At 42.8% G+C, this 18,251-nt stretch overlaps 1 protein-coding gene across 1 annotated transcript; it reads right to left on the bottom strand.

The window, feature by feature from the left end:
• Positions 1–98: 98 nt before the first annotated feature.
• smarcad1a (SWI/SNF-related, matrix-associated actin-dependent regulator of chromatin, subfamily a, containing DEAD/H box 1 a) lies at positions 99–17,714 on the bottom strand. The gene is made up of 23 exons (XM_056419411.1): positions 17,271–17,714; positions 15,353–15,491; positions 15,153–15,273; positions 14,821–14,890; positions 14,402–14,496; positions 12,880–12,975; positions 12,211–12,289; positions 11,418–12,109; positions 9,763–9,959; positions 9,282–9,372; positions 8,780–8,879; positions 6,320–6,379; positions 5,855–5,930; positions 5,573–5,708; positions 5,242–5,373; positions 4,862–4,957; positions 4,337–4,454; positions 4,130–4,245; positions 3,595–3,783; positions 3,384–3,502; positions 2,562–2,744; positions 2,222–2,328; positions 99–1,803 (listed from the first exon to the last, which is right to left on the bottom strand). Exons 1-23 carry the CDS (start codon positions 17,377–17,379, stop codon positions 1,742–1,744), a joined length of 3,183 nt encoding a protein of 1,060 aa, XP_056275386.1. The 5' UTR covers positions 17,380–17,714; the 3' UTR covers positions 99–1,741.
• Between the last annotated feature and the right edge of the window lie 537 nt (positions 17,715–18,251).

Raw genomic sequence — 18,251 nt, forward strand, 5'->3', positions numbered from 1 at the left:
GGATTTTAGTTTTCTTAAGCTGTAAGCCATAATCAGCAATATTAAAAGAATAAAAGGCTTGCAATATTTCAGTTGATTTGTAATGAATCCAGAATGCATGACATTTTTGTTTTTTTAATTGCATTACAGAAAATAAAGAACTTTATCACAATATTCTAATTTTCTGAGACAGTCCTGTATGTATATGTGTATATATATACATGTGTATATATATATACATATATGTGTCATGTACAGTAACAAAAGCAACACATTGAATAACTCAAGAAAAAAGCAAACATGTGAATTGTTCATGTGTAGAAGCAACATTGTGGATTAAGTACAATTCATTTAGTATCAGTCTACAGATCTAAATATTATACCATGCTGAACGGTTTATATGAATTAGCATTTCATGAAATAATCTTAGCAGACTGCCATTCAAAATTAAAACTCAAAAAGGGGCCATTTTCCATTTCCTATTTCTGAAGATTAGTGGAAACCAGACCGAGTTGTTGCCAAACCTTGTGCCACAGTAATAAAATCATTAACTGGGGAGAGTGGTTGTCCAGTAACCACAAGGTAGTCGGTTCAATCCCTGCTCTCCCATTAGATGCATGTCAAAGTGCCCTTGAGCAAGACACTCCCCCCAGCTGCTCCCCGGGCGCTTCACTGCAGCCCCACTGCTGCTCCTTCATAACTAAGGCTGGTCAAATACAGGGAAGCATTTCCCAACTGTGCAAACATTTTTTTTCCTACTGCTGAATCACTGTCGTCATGACACACTTTTATTCCAATTTTTTTTATTCAGTTCAAACGGGAACCTTAAAAACATACAAATGACTTAACGCTTTAACATTAACACTTGTACAGTTAGAACACACACACCACTTATACAGTACGAAGGCAGCAGCTGCTTCATCCTCTCCGTGTTCCTCCGCTCAACATATTTAAAAGGAGTAGAAAGGGCAAAGAAGAGTTTTTGTTGTTTTAAACTCAAGAAAGAAACTGGGATTATTGTGTACTAAATTCATCGACGACACCCACACAACCAGGTATGCTCAGTCTAGAAAGGTCAGTCAGTCAGCCTCCGTCAAGAAAATGTACGTAAATCTGACATCAGGATGAAAGGCGACAGATAAAACAATCTGTCGGACACGTGCTGACTTTCTCAGACAAGAGTCAATAAAGTTTGATCAGTTATGGCGTCTGAGGACATTCCAGTATCATTTAAGCGTTGTAAAGTAAGAGCAGTACCCGAAATGCAACACCATCAGGCATGAAAGGTGATATAGAAATCTACCACTCCATCACTTTCCTTACCAGCCCACAGTATCGTTTTCGGAATGTGAACAACGTACGACTGCATGGGTTAACTTATTAAACGAGGGACCTTTGTCCAATGCATGCTGCATTACTGACGGTTTTATATGAACATTTAAACCACTTTCTCTCACGTTTCTACAGAATCCTTGCGTAACATGTGGAGCGCATTACATCTAAATTTTGATTTCATCAAAGTCGGAGAAGAAACTGTGTGCATGTAAAAATAGTGTTTTAGGCACAGCTACCATGCATCACAGCAGATTAGATCTCAATGTCAGAGCTCATGTCCCATGGCAGCAGATGGTTCCCAGTAGTTTTTCCCCGTATAGACACAACGGTGTGTGTGTGTGTTCGGTCACAACACTGAAGCCTAAACAGAATCACAGGAATGCCATCAAAAATGTATTTGTACAGTCTCTGGTTTTACGTTAGCGAATCACAGTCCCAGTGAGGCTTTGAGCAAAGAGGCCATATCTTCGGGAATGGTTCCTTCACCACCTAAAGAAGACACGATGCGTTATGGGTTTTCATTTGCAGAGAATTCACGCGGTCAAACAGATTTTCTATACTTTGGACTTTTAGATAGAGCGTTTAACTTTGATCAACATGGCCTTCTGCGCAGCGTTCAGGATGTTTAGCATATTCTCTTCACAGGCTTGAAACCAGTAGAATAAACACAACCCGAGCTGGACGACGCAGAGCAGTTCTGGAATCTGCTGGACCTCGTTCCTGACTGATGAACGTTACAAAAATCATTCATTTCTAAGTCATATTTGAGGAGTATGTGGAGGTGCTATAGCTTGGGCCTTGATAGCCAACTATGCCAAATTAAATCAACCCTGCTTTTTCTTTGTGTTGATTAATTAGATTCCCTGCAGTCAAGAAAGCGTATCTATGCACGTGCACATCGCCTTACCTTCAGCAGCGGTCATGTCCTGCTCCAGCTTCAGTTTCTTCTGGCTCAGCTGCAGCATGCAGTCCTCGATGCTGCCCTTACTGATCAGCTTAATCACCTTGACAACCCTGAGAGCCACAGTGAGGCACACCCGTCACTACAGGTCATCAATACATGCAGGAATGCTCTGAAAGGGACTATTTTTTACCAGAGGAGGGTCTGTAATTGCAACGAACACCCACTGTATTATTTTGAGATTCAAGTGTTTTCTGTCTAATTGACATGAATCGAGATCTACAAGACGGCGTCTGGAAAAACTCGCCCTATAACAATAATGTATCATCTACAGAGTTCGTCTTACTTGGTCTGGCCCACACGGTGACATCGGTCCTCTGCCTGTTTGTCGTTGTAGGGATTGCAGTCGATGTCATGGAGGATGACGACGTTCGCCGAGGTGAGGTTGATGCCCAGGCCCCCGGCACGCGTCGACAACAGGAACACAAATATGTCAGGATCCGTGTTGTACTCGTCAATCAACCCGATCCTGCGGGACAAAGAAAACACCTGAGCAATTACATGGGACACAATTCATGTTCACAGAGTTTAATAGCAAACATTGCTGGACTTTTTGAAATCATAATTGTTCACAATGATGTAACAGCTAGAACAAAAGAATACTTATTAGCAAAAGGTCTACCAATAAATCCCAACATAGGCATATATCAGGGTTCTTACACATTTTGATCAATGGATTTCCAGGACTTTTCCATGACTTTAAACCAAATTTCCATGACCAAACTGAAATCTCGGTTTAAATATGAACAATTAAAAACATTTTGCGTATTGAGAGCGGACGCCGGCTTATATTTTGAGCGTCCTTCTTTAAAAAACATTAAATATTTTAAACTCCGCATTAATGAACATGTGATGATAACAAATTTCCATGACTTATCCAAAACTTTTATGATGTAACTTTTTTCCAGGACTTTTCCAGGCCTGGAAATGACCATTTAAAAATTCCATGACTTTTCCAGGTTTTCCATGACCGTACGAACCCTGATATATGCAGTGAGGACACTATGTGGTTTGCAGAAGGGATGACGAAATAGATTTATGCTTCAGACAGTTATGCTGCATGATACTGCCATGTTGGCTAAAACTCAATGCACTGTACAACGCTGACCTGTCCGCTATGGGCGTAGATCCATCCAGTCTGATGTAGCGATGCTTCAGATGTTTCATCAGCACCTCCACAATGTCCAGCATCATGGTGAACTGACTGAACAACACCACTCGGTCCCCCTGGAAGAAGAAAGGAAAGTCGGCCTCCTTAGGACTCAGTCTGCACTCCAACTGCATGCACCGCAGACGCGGGTCGGCGCTGTGGTGTTTACCTTGTTTTTATGTGAGGCCAGTAGCTTCGTGAGGTGGTGGAATTTGCCAGAGTCGAGGAGGAGATTCTTTTCCAGTTGGTAGGAGCCGATGGAGGAGTACTGCTGGCACAGACGGTTCAGCTCAAAGTCCGACATCACTGCCATGTCTTCCTGGATCAGAGCAGCGTTTGCGTCATAGTGAGTTGGCTCCTATGGAGGAAAGCAAGAAGGATGGAGGAGACATTTAACAAGAGGAGACAGAGCAATACCCCACAGGTGGTAAACGCATGGACATTAGTGTGGAATAACAAACAATACAGTTTATACACAATCAACACACATAAACATGCTTTGCTATCTCTATTTTGTTCTCCAATAAAGAGTGAATATTTTCCATGGTCATACTTATACGACTTGTTTGGATAACACAATTACCCACGAGCCAAAGACGTCAGGAAGTCATTGGTGTCTAAGCCTCGCAAGAACACGTCAAGAGAAACATTCTTGACTAAAGTCTTTCGATGCAAACAGACGAAACGATGCCAGTGAGACGGACCTTGAGCATGAGTTTGCTCATGGCTTTGAGCTTTTCTGTGGTGTAGTACTGTCTATGAAGCAGCGGGTGGTTGGCCATCTTCCTCAACTGCATCATCACGTTACACAACTCACGTTCTGCAAACAAAAAGGCATGTATGAATTGCTACTTTCTGCAATGTGCACAAAACAGAGTGATGTCCAACAGGAAGCAGCATGTCAGCCTTACTCTCGCCGCTCGTAGAAGCCTTGAGTTGGTTGAAGAGGTTCTGGTAGAGAGCCTGCTGCTTCTCACTCATTGGACAGGACTCGACTTTGGCTTCCTTGGCTGGCAACTGCTTGAGGACCTGGAAAAGGGGAAAGACCACACATTATACACAATACTTACACAGGGTTTGAACTGTGATTACTTTCATTTATAAGCATACTTCAGCAAATGGTGATGTCCTAGAAAATCTTTATTTGAGGTGTGCGTTTGTCACGGGAGACCCACGAATCTTCTCGAATTCACGAAATAAATCCGAATGTTCATTGAAATCTAAAACTATCAACGTTATAATGAAACCCATTGTGCTCTGCAGTAAACTGGCCCTGCCTCCGCCCAATGTCAGCTGGGTTCGGCTCCAGCCTCCCTGTGACTCAGGATCAGGCGTTCGGATAATGGAATGGTAAACCATTGTTATGAACACACATACTTTCCATACACATGGTATTTACACAATACAAATCTGGAACCTGAACTTCATCAACTCACCTCGCTCTTGACTCTTCTGAGGATAAAAGGTTTCATGATGAGTTTGGCCTGAGAAATACGATCCCTCTCAAAGCGGCTCTGCTCCTCGTGGGATTTCTGAGACATGACACAACTTTAGTCAGATGGGGAACATTTAAAAGATGAAGAATTAGACTTTTTGACTTGCAAGACACAATATTTGTGGTTGTTGTTGTTGTCGTCATTTCTATACTTGTGAAAGAAATGATTCTAAAAAAAGAACTCGAAGTCAGTGGAAGGCTAGAAGACGCAATCAGATTAAGATTAAAGTGAAGATGTCTCCTCACAGCCTGTTAATGCAGCACCAGGAGTGGTACGGTCATCAGAGATACCCGTCTATCCAGCTTTGAGGTCTAACTCACCATAGAAAACATTTTGGAAAGCTGAGTCGTGGAGCTGGAGAACATAGAAGGCATGATGAAGTTCAGGAGAGACATCAGCTCCAAGAGGTTGTTCTGTAAAGGAGTTCCTGTCAGCAGCAAGCGATGCTCTGCCTACAGGGGGGGGGGGGGGGGGGGGAAAGATAGATGGATGGATGGAGAGAGAGAGAGAGAGAGAAAGAGGCATTATACACGGTTAGTTGCAATACATCTGATAGGAAGGAAAATTGTTCCGATAAGTGATATGAAGAAACCACAGAAGTAGACAGATGATGGTGGAAGAAAATACATGACAAAATGTCAGTGAACTAACGTTAATAGACATGAGGTGGCGGTAGCGCAGAGAGTTCATGTTCTTCAGCATGTGACCTTCATCAAACACGGCATACTTCAGAGGCAGCTTACGAAAAAGGCTGCGGTCGCTTTCGTTTCCGATGGCCATGTTGTAGCTGGAAAACAAAACAAACAAGCAAACCAGAAACGAAACTTAAGTTGAGGTGTGAGTGGCACGTTGCTTCAGGCTCTTAATGCCCCTGTAGACACAAGCACTGAAATATGTCAATAATAATGGAGGGGGCGTGTGTACGTTGCTCACGTGGTCACAATGACGTTGCAATCAGTAGCATTATTGAGGAGGTCGTGTCTGAGGTAGCGGCGGTCCTCAACAGATCCTGCGTAGAACACACACACACACACTTTGAGTCCCTGGATAGAGCCGAGTTCAGGCTGACCACAGCATCAGAACAGACGCTGCGTCACGCTGAACACGTAGACGGGTTCCTTTGGCATTTTTCAATCTCAACCCTATTTTCCCACACTTGACGCTGCGTGATTGCCCTGGCAGCTTATGTCACGGCTAACCGTTACGGAGTTATCCCTTAAAACTGAACCAATACTAACGATTTTTTTTGTCTCTGTTAGCCAAAGAAACACAGGTAAAAAGAGTCCAGGTAGAGAAATAGCAAAGTTGTCCTTTAAAAAGGTACCCAGATCAATTACAGCCTACAGGTAAACAAGACAACATGTGAGGTTTCAATGTAAAAAGAAAAGGGAGTCGTACCACAATAGACGAGAACTTTGAGCGTCGGGCACCACAGCTTCAGCTCTCTGACCCAGTTATCTGCAAGACAGAACGGGCGAACATCACAGATTAACGATAGATTTAGGAGCTCATTTTACAAACGGAAATGAGCTTCAAGAAGTTCTACAAACAAACTTGACCGCTGCAGTCCAACTGGAAATATTGAAAATAGGGCTGCAACAACAAATCGATTCTTAAAATAGTTGGCAAGGAATTTCATGATCGATTTGTTGTGTCACGCGATTATTACGGCACTCAATAAGTCGCAGAGATGTTTGAGTATGAAAAAAGTTGAGTTAAGCGCAGAGCAACGCAACAGAGCGGAGGGAGAGGACAGACGCTGCGTTGCGAAAGCCAATCAGCGCTGAGCTGCTCCTCCGTCGGTGAATCTAACTGGCTGCTGCTGCTGCTGCTCTCGTAGCGCTGCAAGCGGCAGTTATACAGACTAATATATTACGAAGTGAAACGTGTAGTAGCAAAACAATATTCAATATAGTCCAGCAGTATTGTACAGCAATATCTTATTGCATATTGTAAGTAAGTCTACAAAAAGACACTAATTATCTATCTATCTAACCAACTGCAGTTTGGAGATCCTGGCAAACTCAGCACTTTACTTTATTTTTCCCCTTTATATTTAGTATTTAGTTGTTAGTATTGCTATTGTGTTTTAGATTTATTTTCATTAATGCTCTGATGTGCACCGCTGCTGTGATTTTTGAAATTTCCCCACTATGGGAGAAATAAAGGAATATCAAATCAAATCTGTGTATCTATCTAGCGAGCGAGATCGCGAGCTAACCGCAGCTCCTCCATTCTATGATCATAAAAGTGATTTCTTCCGCTGTCCGGGCACTTTAGTGGAGTTTGCCACTGAGTCGTCGCAGACTTGTCACGTCTGCGCAGACGCGCTGCAGACGCGTCTGGCCCACGGCGACTACATGCCGCAGACGCGTCTGGCCGACCCTCCGTCTGCTGGCAACCTACTGACAACCTACTGACTCGCTGCGGCAACCTGCTGGCAACAGCCGCTGGGAGCCAGTGCCGCACGAGGGATTTTGCCCCGACTAAAAAATTGTCAACAGATTAATCAATTATTTTTTTTAAATCGTTCGTTGCAGCCCTCATTGAAAATCAATCTATGATGCTGTATTCATGTGATGTTTTGTGGCAGAAATCCGTCTCTACTGGTGGAACAGGCCGCTCAGCTGAGAAAGATGGCGACTACGAGAGATGGGTGTCGTACGACACGACTAGAAAATGAGAAAAAGGCCCCTTCCACACGGTTTGGGGTATTTTGGTTGAAATCTTCCTCAAACAAGAAAATCCAATTATAGCCACATGATTATATTCAACTGCCAGTAGTCGTCTCCACCAGCTACTGCAGGGACAGCGGAGCACGTTCTGCAACAGACTGCTTCAGCTCCGCTTCACAGGGACAGATGCAGGAGAACGTTCCTGATGCAGGAGAACGTTCCTGATACAGGAGAACGTTCCTGCCAACTACAATAAGACTGTATGAAAAACCACCTCTGGCCAGATCCTCCTCAAATAAACATCAATAAACCTTGCACTGCTTTCACTTTCAGATACACTGTATACAATTTAATTTAAATTTTCTTTAAACATAAATGTAATATTTCCTGCCCTGATATTTTATTGTACAACATGCTTGCTCCTGCTTCACTAAATTTCTCCCCGGGGATGAATAAAGTAATATTCTATCCTATTTTTCTTCCTCTTTTCTTCAGAATTTTACATTATTCTAATTCATAAATAAAGCAAACCAATGTTTTTGCATATCTAATATGACTACATATAAAACCTTGTAAAGTAAAGGTGGCCGACCTCTGGTCTAGCCTTAAGTGTGAGCGGCTAGCTCCCCTGTTAGTAACATTTTATCTCAAAATGCTCTGCCGATGTTGTAGCTTGTTCCCAGTTGTCATGTCAAATGTCCTGAATATCAATTCTGGCACCAAACGACACAGAAAGAGAACATTTTGGACATGCCGCTTGAGCCCACAGACTCTGGGGTTGAACATATTACGTGTTTGCCTCCAGTCTTTCTTCCGACCTGCCTCCAGCTAACACCGAGGCCGGATCATGGCTGTAAAAGTGTCTACAACCCAGTGAAATGTCAGGAAGGTGTGGAAACTACAGCTGCTGCTCCAACCTAGTCTGAATAGACACAAAGTAGCATCTATAGCTAATTCAAGCAATTAGCTGAGATACACCAAAGAAACCGGTGAGGTGACGAGAGACCTGCTCTCATAGAAACTAAAGTTTCCTTTTTTCCTCCTTATCAAACAAAAAACTATCAACATGGCCTTAGACAGACATCGCATCACGTTATGCTTAAAATGATTATCTAACAGTATGTTGTTGGATTACATAATGTGAAGCAAGTTAGCAAAGTGCTACATTTGTAGAGATCGTTACCCAATGTGGAGGCGGGAACTGTGATGAGGTGCGGGCCGTCTATTCCCCGCTCGTAAAGCTCGGCCAGAAACGCGATAGCCTGGATAGTTTTCCCCAAACCCTGAGATGAGCAAAGAAGAGAGTGAAAGAGAAATGGAGAGATACAGAATCAGTCAGATATCAAAGATAAAGAAAGCGCCATGGGCAGCCATGAAAAGATATTTTAACATCTGATTTTCCAGTATGAACAGCAATAATCCTTTACTAAACTCTGCTGCTGGGACACGACTTCCTCCTTTCCGGTACTTTCTGATTGTTTACCCACGATTACATATCCATACAAAACCCTTGTTGATAGAGGCTCAGTCGCACTCATCAAGTGGGGACCTAAACGAACTGCAAGCGCCTGCTGGGCATATTAAACGTTTACGGTTTGTTTTAGACTTTGGCCTCGTGATCAACCACTCGTGAATGTTGGCAGTGAACCGATCACTTCCCACAAGTCATGCGCTTGGTGCCTCACCATTTCATCGGCGAGGATGCCGCTCAGCTTGTGCTCGTTCAGAAGCAGCAGCCACTTCAGACCAATCAGCTGGAAGGGTTTCAGCTGGTTTCTGAAAGACAACCAACAACAGACTAAGAACAAATACTTATTTTAAAGCACGGAAACAGGAAACGGTTTGCAGGGAACAGCACCTGCTGCTCCACTGGGGTCGCAAAACGTAGCTCAATGTATTCAGTGTCTTCTATATTGGAGATCGACCTCACGTTTACATGCATCTTGTCAGAAAAGTAGACTTAAAATGTAAAACAGCGGTATGAATGCAAACAAGAGCATTTCTGTTGTTTGAGACGTGCAAGTGAGAAACATTGATTCTTTGATAGACTGGTGGTCTAAATGGGGGGATGACAACGTTTTGGTTTTTATTCATCCAATCATTGAAGCAGCGCTGAACTCTACCTGGTGCACCTTGCTAGTTACAGTACGTGTACACTTTACTCACGGGCTGTTGAGCAGCACGGGCTGTGTCATGGCCCCGGTGCCCCTCTCCATCACCTCAGTGACCTGTTTGACCATTTTTGAGGAAATGGTTTTACATTTGGACATCAGTCCCTGGACGACCTTCCGCTCTTTGAGGACAACTTTGCAGCCCAGCAGTAAAGAGTCCGACAGTCCGTTGGCCTTAACGAAGCGCTCCACCTGAAGGGGAGAGAGCGATGAGTATCTGGACAGAACCCATTGACAATCTCGGAGTACGTTCTCTCAGTCATTGACAGGACAACATGTTTTGAGAATCACTGAATGACTTCAGTGTCATCGAGTTTGGTTTATACAACAAAGATAATCAATATTTCACTGCTCTATTATTGCAACATGACACCCTGCCATAATTATTACGCACCATAACAGAAAACATTTACACTCTGTTCACTAGGGATGCTCCGATCTGATCGGCGCCGATCCATATCGGCCGATATTCCCATTATCGGTTTTGATCGGCGTTCTCAAAACGGCCGATCAAACTTGGCCGATCAGATGACATAAAATCTGCGAGAACTATCAGAGACAATGCGCCCGGCGAGGGTCAGCCGGCAGAGTGCAGAGGTCCCGCACCGAGCGGCGTCCCTGTCCCGCCGAACTGCGGTCAACTCAGCCGACACTCACATGTCTGCCCCTATAGACTGATGTTGACGGTAAACGCATTCGATCGGGAGCGCGCGAGGGTTTTGATAAAGTTAGCAGAAGGATTCACGTGACAACATCCGGTTTTGCAAAGTTAGCGGAAAGAACCACGTGAAAAAACATCAGTTTTTCAAAATAAGATGACGACAAATCATACACTAACATATAAAAGTAAACAATGAACTGATTTTGTATCTTTATAGATCGTTTCTGAGATTTAGCTTAATTATGCTAAAATTAAAACATGTTTACTGGACCAAGGAAGAGTTTATAAAAATAAAAGTCAGACATTTGTATGTTAAAAAAGCACATTTCTGATTATTTGAAGTCCTGTATATAGATTTCCCCAAGAGTTCCAGGAAAAGACTGATGCAGATGTGTTCCATACATATCTGAAATCCCCTACACTGGCAATCAAACAATTGTAATGTACTACATTTAAATTTAGTGTATTTAAATTTGAAATACAAAACCAATGTTGTTAAGAATAATTCATTTCATAAATAATGCTACACAATAAATAGAATGCTTCAATCGACACCGTGATCGGTGATCGGTATTACCGGATCGGCAGATACTGATTTCAGTGATGGGCACCAAAAAACCTGATTGGAGCATCTCTACTGTTCACAGATAGTTGTTCGGAAAATTAAAGAAAAAACATCATGAGGTGAGATATAGGAATGTCTCGTCTCTACAGAGGATAGTTCAATAAGTAAAAACAGTCACAGGCCTCAAAGTCATTTTCCAGGTGTTCATTAGGATCAACTGACTTCACTCTTTGTTTTTACATCTTTTCCCCATTGATAACGGTTGTAATTGAAATGAAGGAATCGCCTGCATGATGGCTATTTCATGTTTTGTCTCATTTGCTTACACACACACACACACACACACACACACACACACACACACACACACACACACACACACACACACACTCGCGCATACGCACACACAAACATGTTCTCTCACCAGCTGTTGCCAGGATTCAAAGGGCCTCAGTTCCAAAATCTTCTGGGCCTTTTTAACAGAGCAACCAGCAATTAGCGACAGCTCATCGATCGACGCATCATGGAAGAATTTGAGCATCTCTTTCTTCAGATCCGTCATGCTGCCTTTAGGATCCAGCTCTTCATCAGAGTCCTCAAATTCACTGCTCACCGCTTCCTCTTCCATGTCATTTTCCTCTTCAGAACTGACATGTTCGTTTGAGGCAAGTGCCTTCATCTTCCTCTCGGCTGCCTGCTTCTTAGCTATACTGGTCCCACTGGCAAATCTTGACAGCATCTGAACAGTGGAGGAAGAGGAGGACGATGGCTTCAGGGAGGAAGAGGTAGTTGTTTTCGAGACAGAAGAGGATGAGGATCCCGGGTCGGAACTTTTTTTAAGCCATGTCGACATAGTGGAAGGGCTACTTCTGTTTTTTGCACCTTCGTGGTGGTCTGAGTCCGACTCTTCACTGTCCTTTGTAGCGTCTGTGTCATTTTCACTCTCCTCCTCGGTTTCACTCGTATTCCTGTGGTCCTTTTCGTTTCTCCTACTTTCACTGTCACTGTGATCTTTGTGGTGCTCCGACTTCCTGTGGTCCTGGCTCGACTTCTCTTTACTCTTCGACGGACTCGATTTATTTTCTTCTTTGTCAGGTGTGCCGAAACTGGTGTCATCTGAAAAAAAAGAAAGAAAAACAACTTGAGTCCGTGAGAGAAACAGATAAGTGCAACCGTACATGATGTCAGTGAAAAGACGCCGCCGGTTGTGTTTGTACCTGAGTCGGAGAACATTTGTAGAACCTGCCGAGCATCCGCGACGTTCCAGTCGTGTTCCAGCAGCACCAGCCTCAGCTCCTACAGCGAGACAGACATCAGCAAGAGTCAGAACTCAAATACAAGAGGCACCTGGTCCACAAACGGCTTCGCAACTTCTCCTCTTCTCATTGTTGTATGACGTGGCTGTAAAGAATGTTTTGGAGGAATCATTTCAAGTCGAAGATGACCATGAACATGTTTTTGCTGTTCAGTTGTTTTCATAGCAGCTGGTATAAAACGGCCCTGGATTCTTTTTTTTTCTCCACCACCAATCGGAAATATAAATCTTGTTGTCAGCGTAAATGGCCAAAATTCTAGATTAGATCTTTTAACTTTTTTTATCGTGCTTATTTGCATAAACGCACACATTTCAGGGGATCAGTAAATAAATGATTGAATTTATATTGAAATACTTACTTCATAATTTCTTGGCACAAGTAGTTCTAATGATGCATTAGAAGCTGCTTGGAGCTAGTGTTAAATTAAATAATTAAATTTTCTTGCCAAAAAAGGATTTGTGCAACATCACATTGTATCGTATCATGACATCACAGACGTAGTGACACGCACAGTGTCGTGTTATCAGTATAAACCGTTGAAGACGGTCACAAGTGGCTGTGCATGCTCACCTCCTTGTCCTGGTCGGGAAACTTCTTCTGCAGCTTTCGGACCATGGCCTCCTGCTTCTCCCAGCTCGGCTCTCTGTCGTCGTCGTCATCGGAAATCTTTTGGTTTTAATACAAGCAAAGTGAATACAAAGCTGAGGCAAACACTGTACCTAGGGCTGCAACAACGAATCGATAATAAAGTAGGATAATAAAAGTTGAGTTGAGTGCAGGAGAAACCAGAGCGGAGTGGAGGGAGAGGACAGAACGCTGCGTTGTGAGAGCCAATCAGCGCTGAGCTGCTCCTCTGTTGATGAATCTAATTGGCTGCTGCTGCTCACGTGGCGCTGGAAGCGGAAGTCATTCCCGTAGTCGGAGACATTCACGTAGCTGTGTGCGCCGACGGGTGACGTTATGAACCCAGACACCAGGACGCTAGATGTTACGAGGTGTGTGGCATTTCCACAAGAAGCAGAACGTAGAAAAAGTGGTTATTTATTCCGTTGCGGATGGTGAAAAATATTTTTCCACGGAGAAAGGCAACGGAGATAAGCCACGCCCCCTCACCTAACCCACAAATAGTCGGCTGAGTAAACTCTTCTCTTCAGTTCCGTTTGTGACAGGGTTCATCCACATGCTGACCAGTGGATCTCCAGGACCTTTCCATGACTTTAAACCAAATTTCCATGATTAAACATTTTATGGAAACTCGGTTTATACATGAACACGTGAGAACATGTACTATTTAAACTAACAATGAGAATTAAAATGCATACAGTATATATTCCGTGTAAATTAACATTTGAATATAAAAAATTTGCATTACTTTTTCAAAAATTGTGGTATTTTATTTTTTTAAATTACTTTTCTAGGCCTGGAAATAGCAATTTAAAAATTCCATGACTTTTCCAGGTTTTCCATGACCGTAAGAACCCTGTTTTGAATAAAGGGTTGAAAATTACAGTTTTATTGTTTTTTTATCCGATTAATCAAAAGAATAATCAACAGATTAATCGATTATCAAAATAATCGTTAGTTGCAGCCCTAACTGTACCACTTTCATCAAATTAAACCAAACGCCACTGAATTTTGCAATTGGTGTGAAAGGGCAAGCCAAATTAGCTCATACTGATTGTTTACCTCATCACCCTCAACACATGATTCTTATTATAATCCCTATGTGGAATGTGCAGTGTCTATAGCAGGGGTGCGCAATACATCGATCGCGGCGTAGTGTTGATAGATCGCATGACATTAAAAAAAATTGGCCCGCCCCCCCCGAAATTTTCTCTAGAGCACGTCTTTGTTCTTTTATTAAACTAAACGTCTGTTGTTGATCGTATCTACACAGCAGCATGTCATTTCTGTCTCTACGTGTCGCGTTAACACTTCTCGGCTCTCCGTCTCGCCCGCCGCAGAGTGCGCGCATCGGGACGGAGCAACAAAAAAAAAGTCACTTGCACCCCCCCCCCCCAAAATGTCAGGATATTGAACATATGTACATGTTATGTCATTGTTATAAACCATGTTACCATTAATATCTTACCACTGTTATCTTGCTCCTCTTGCTGGTTTGAACCTCAGAACTTTCCTGGGAACTGCTGGATCCATCCTGCTTTCTCTTCCTGCCTTGGTCTGGGGCTGAGAAGACAAAAGAGGTAAACATCTTTAATTCACAACATTGGGTTTTTGCTGCAACATTTTTCCACATTTGAAACGTACACTAAATAAATGTAGAATGTAGTATTTTTATTTGCTTCATGCACATCAGTCCAACATGGCTGAACATTATAAAACACACACAAAAAATGTTACTCGTTACTTTAATATTTTTTTGTGGGCAGCTGATGACTGTTCTTAAACTATAACCTAAGCCTTCTTTACACTAGAAAGGTTTTTAACTCTTGTTCATGTCAAATTGATTACGGACTGTCATTACGTGCCAATAAGAAAGTTAATATTTACCTTCTTTATCACCAAACTTTAACAGGCACGCAGCAACAGCACCATCCAATGTGCTGGTGCTCCCAATGACCTGAAAATGGAACAGAGAAAAACAGGAAAGTTTATGGGATTGTTTTTTATGAACAGTGTGCACATTACAGCTGGCTTTCAGATAAATAAAATACGTAATCATGATAACATGTTAGAATAAAGGTGGTGTTTAATCATGTCAGTAGAATCAATCAACATAGCTTTGACAGTGATACGGATCCTGCGAGTTGTCTTGGGATTGTTATGCAGTCGCGCTAACATGTTCTACACTGAGAAGTTGCAAAGCCTCCATCTCGACTCACCTCCAGCACCTCCGTCCTGGTCAACTGAGGAAACATCTCCAGTATTACATTCATTTTCTCATCCATTTCGTCGTCCTCCTCATTTGATGCTTCATTTTTGGATGACTTTCCATTGGGATTCCTATTGGAAACAGCATTGTCAAGCAATGTGTTCAGCATGAATGAGAAATATTGTTTTATTTATTTGCCTTTACACTTACTTGGACTTCTTAGTTAATGGTGATTTGGACATTGTTTCACAGAGGAGCTCATCTTCCTCCAAGTCAATAGTAAGGACTTCCTCAAAAACCACTCCTTGGGCATGGGACTTCGGTGTTGCTTTGACAGGTTTCATTTGAGCTGGACAGCAAAAAAAAAAGAAAAAAGAAAGTTAGCAGATGCATTCGGTGAAGTGTCGGATGCAAGATGAAAGGAATGCATTTTAAAATGTGGACATGCAAGTATGCCGTCATTTGCAATGTTTGCAGCTACTGTGGTTCGGGCATATGTCGATGTCCTGCTGCCTTGCCTGCCTCACATATGAAAATATGTCATCAACATGACATTCAAATACTGTCGACTTTAAGTCAGCCTTACTTACAATTGTAATGCAACTGTCTATGTTGTGGGATGACAACGGCAATGAGAGTGACACCTGAGGATAATGACCAGACCTCTGGTTGGCTTAGGGATCTTGAATCAAATGGTAAACTGCCATGCCACCCAGGCACCTATTTTTGATCTACTCGGACTACAGATGGACGGATATATTAACATTTGTGATCTCATCATACTATTATTAACTTGTATATAACGAGAGTATTTGTTTTGGTCTTAAAGTGAGTATAGTGACCGTTTTAAAGCTTCAAATGGCCATTAAATAAAAAAACACATTCACATTATTAGCATTGACACACTGACTTGTGCCAACATTGCCCAGCTACAACACAGGTACACATTCTCACTGTAATCATTAAGGAGTTGCAGGTCAATTTACATCTGAAACTATGTAAGTTCTGCTTCCATGGGCGTCACCCAAATATAACTGTATGACTTTGTGATTCTAACCTGTATCAAAAGACAGCACTTTAATAAAAACTAGGGATGCACCGATCTGATCGGCGCCGATCCATATCGGCCGATATTCCCATTATCGGTTTTGATCGGCGTTCTCAAAACGGCCGATCAGATGACGTAACATCTGCGAGAACTATCAGGCGTTTCAATCGCCGCGCACCGCAACGGAGACGATGCGCCTGGCGAGGGCCGCAGAGTGAGAGGACCACGAGGGGATCCTCACCACCGAGCGGCGTCCCCGTCCCCCGAGTTGAATCTCTGGGTCAACTCAGCCGACTCTCACATGTCTGCCCCTATAGACTGATGTTCACGGTAAACGCATTCGATCGGGAGCGCGCGAGGGTTTTGATAAAGTTAGCGGAAGGATTTAAGTGGCAACATCCGGTTTTGCAAAGTTAGCGGAAAGAACCACGTGAAACAACATTCGTTTATCAAAATAAGATGTCGACAAATCATACATTAACAAATACAAGTAAACAATTAACTGATTTTTTATCTTTATAGATCGTTTCTGAGATTTAGCTTAAATTATGCTAACATTAAAACATTTTTACTGTACCAAGGAAGAGTTTATAAAAATAAGTCAGACTTTTGTATGTTAAGAAAAGTCCTGTAAATAGATTTCCCCAAGAGTTCCAGGAAATGAATAATGCAGATGTGTTCCATACATATCTGAAATCCCCTACAATAGCAATCAAACAATTTTAATGTATCAATTAGGACATTTTTCAAAGTAAAAGTCCTAAATGTTTAAAGAAATCGGTAATTTCTTTCATGTTTGAGTTGCTTTATATATGTATTTCCTCATAGTCCTAGGCAATAATGCTACACAATAAATAGAATGCTTCAATCGACACCGTGATCGGTGATCGGTATTATCGGATCGGCAGATACTGATTTCAGTGATCGGTGATCGGCAGATACTGATTTCAGTGATCGGTACCAAAAACCTGATCGGTGCATCTCTAATAAAAACCCATGCTACTTAACTCCTGCTAGTCATAGCCTACTTGACACATCTGGCTAACAGCATCGTAAAATAGCTTAGCATCTGCTCGTTACCTGGCTTGTTCTCCTTCTCGGACTCTGGGCTAGTGGACCCGCTGTCCTGGTCTTTATCTGCGGTCGTCGCTTTATTATTGTCAAAACGAAAACGATCCAAGTTGAACATGTTCACGACGTGTTCGTGTGTGACAGTGGCAGCCCTTTGTCCCTCTCGAGTCAGCAGTATCCTCTGCGTCCTGTCGCATGAAGCACAACGCTCCCGTTAGCCAATGAGACAACCTAGCTAGCTCACGTTAGCACACGTCCGACGCTAGCATGGCAGCGGGTCCTCAAGACACGGCGGTTTTGAAGCGGTGTCACTACTCGGTTTTTAACCGGGACGGTTTAAAACAAGTCGATTAATGACACGTTCATTTTGTATCAAAGGCGGTTGTGTAATTCGGGGTCCAGTTACGCTTTTGTGTCTCGACTACAGCCGGTTTCCCGCGAACTCCATCGGCCCTGGAGGATGCTTCTTCTACTTCTTCTTCTTCTTCTTCTATGGTGTTTTACGGCAGCTTGCATCCTTTTAGTTGCACTACTGCCATCTTCCGGTTCCTAGCTACTATACTTTCCCCATCAGTCCTGTTGCTCGCAAAAATTGCATGAAACACCCTCTTCCCACACCACTCGACCCCCACTCCAATATACTCCCTATCTCTCTTCCCTTCATCCCTAGTCTCTCCATTTCTTCCAACATGACCTTCCTTTCTGACCTGTATTTATTGCATGTGGTAACAACATGTTGTACAGTTTCTGGTGCCTGGCAGCGCTCACAAAGTCCAGTTGGGTGTTTCCCCATCACAAATAATGTGCTGCATAAATAGCTGTGCCCAATCCTCAACCTTGCCATTGTGACTTCTTCCCTCCTATTTCCTCCCCTGACTTTTACCCCCCTCACTTTACTCTGAATTGAGTACAAGTGTCTCCCCCTCGTCTCCTGGTCCCATTGACGTTGCCACACCCTGTTGATATTTTCCTTGATGATGCCCTTTCCCT

The sequence above is a fragment of the Pseudoliparis swirei genome, chromosome 7 (assembly GCF_029220125.1).
Source record: "Pseudoliparis swirei isolate HS2019 ecotype Mariana Trench chromosome 7, NWPU_hadal_v1, whole genome shotgun sequence".
Classification (NCBI taxonomy): domain Eukaryota; kingdom Metazoa; phylum Chordata; class Actinopteri; order Perciformes; family Liparidae; genus Pseudoliparis; species Pseudoliparis swirei.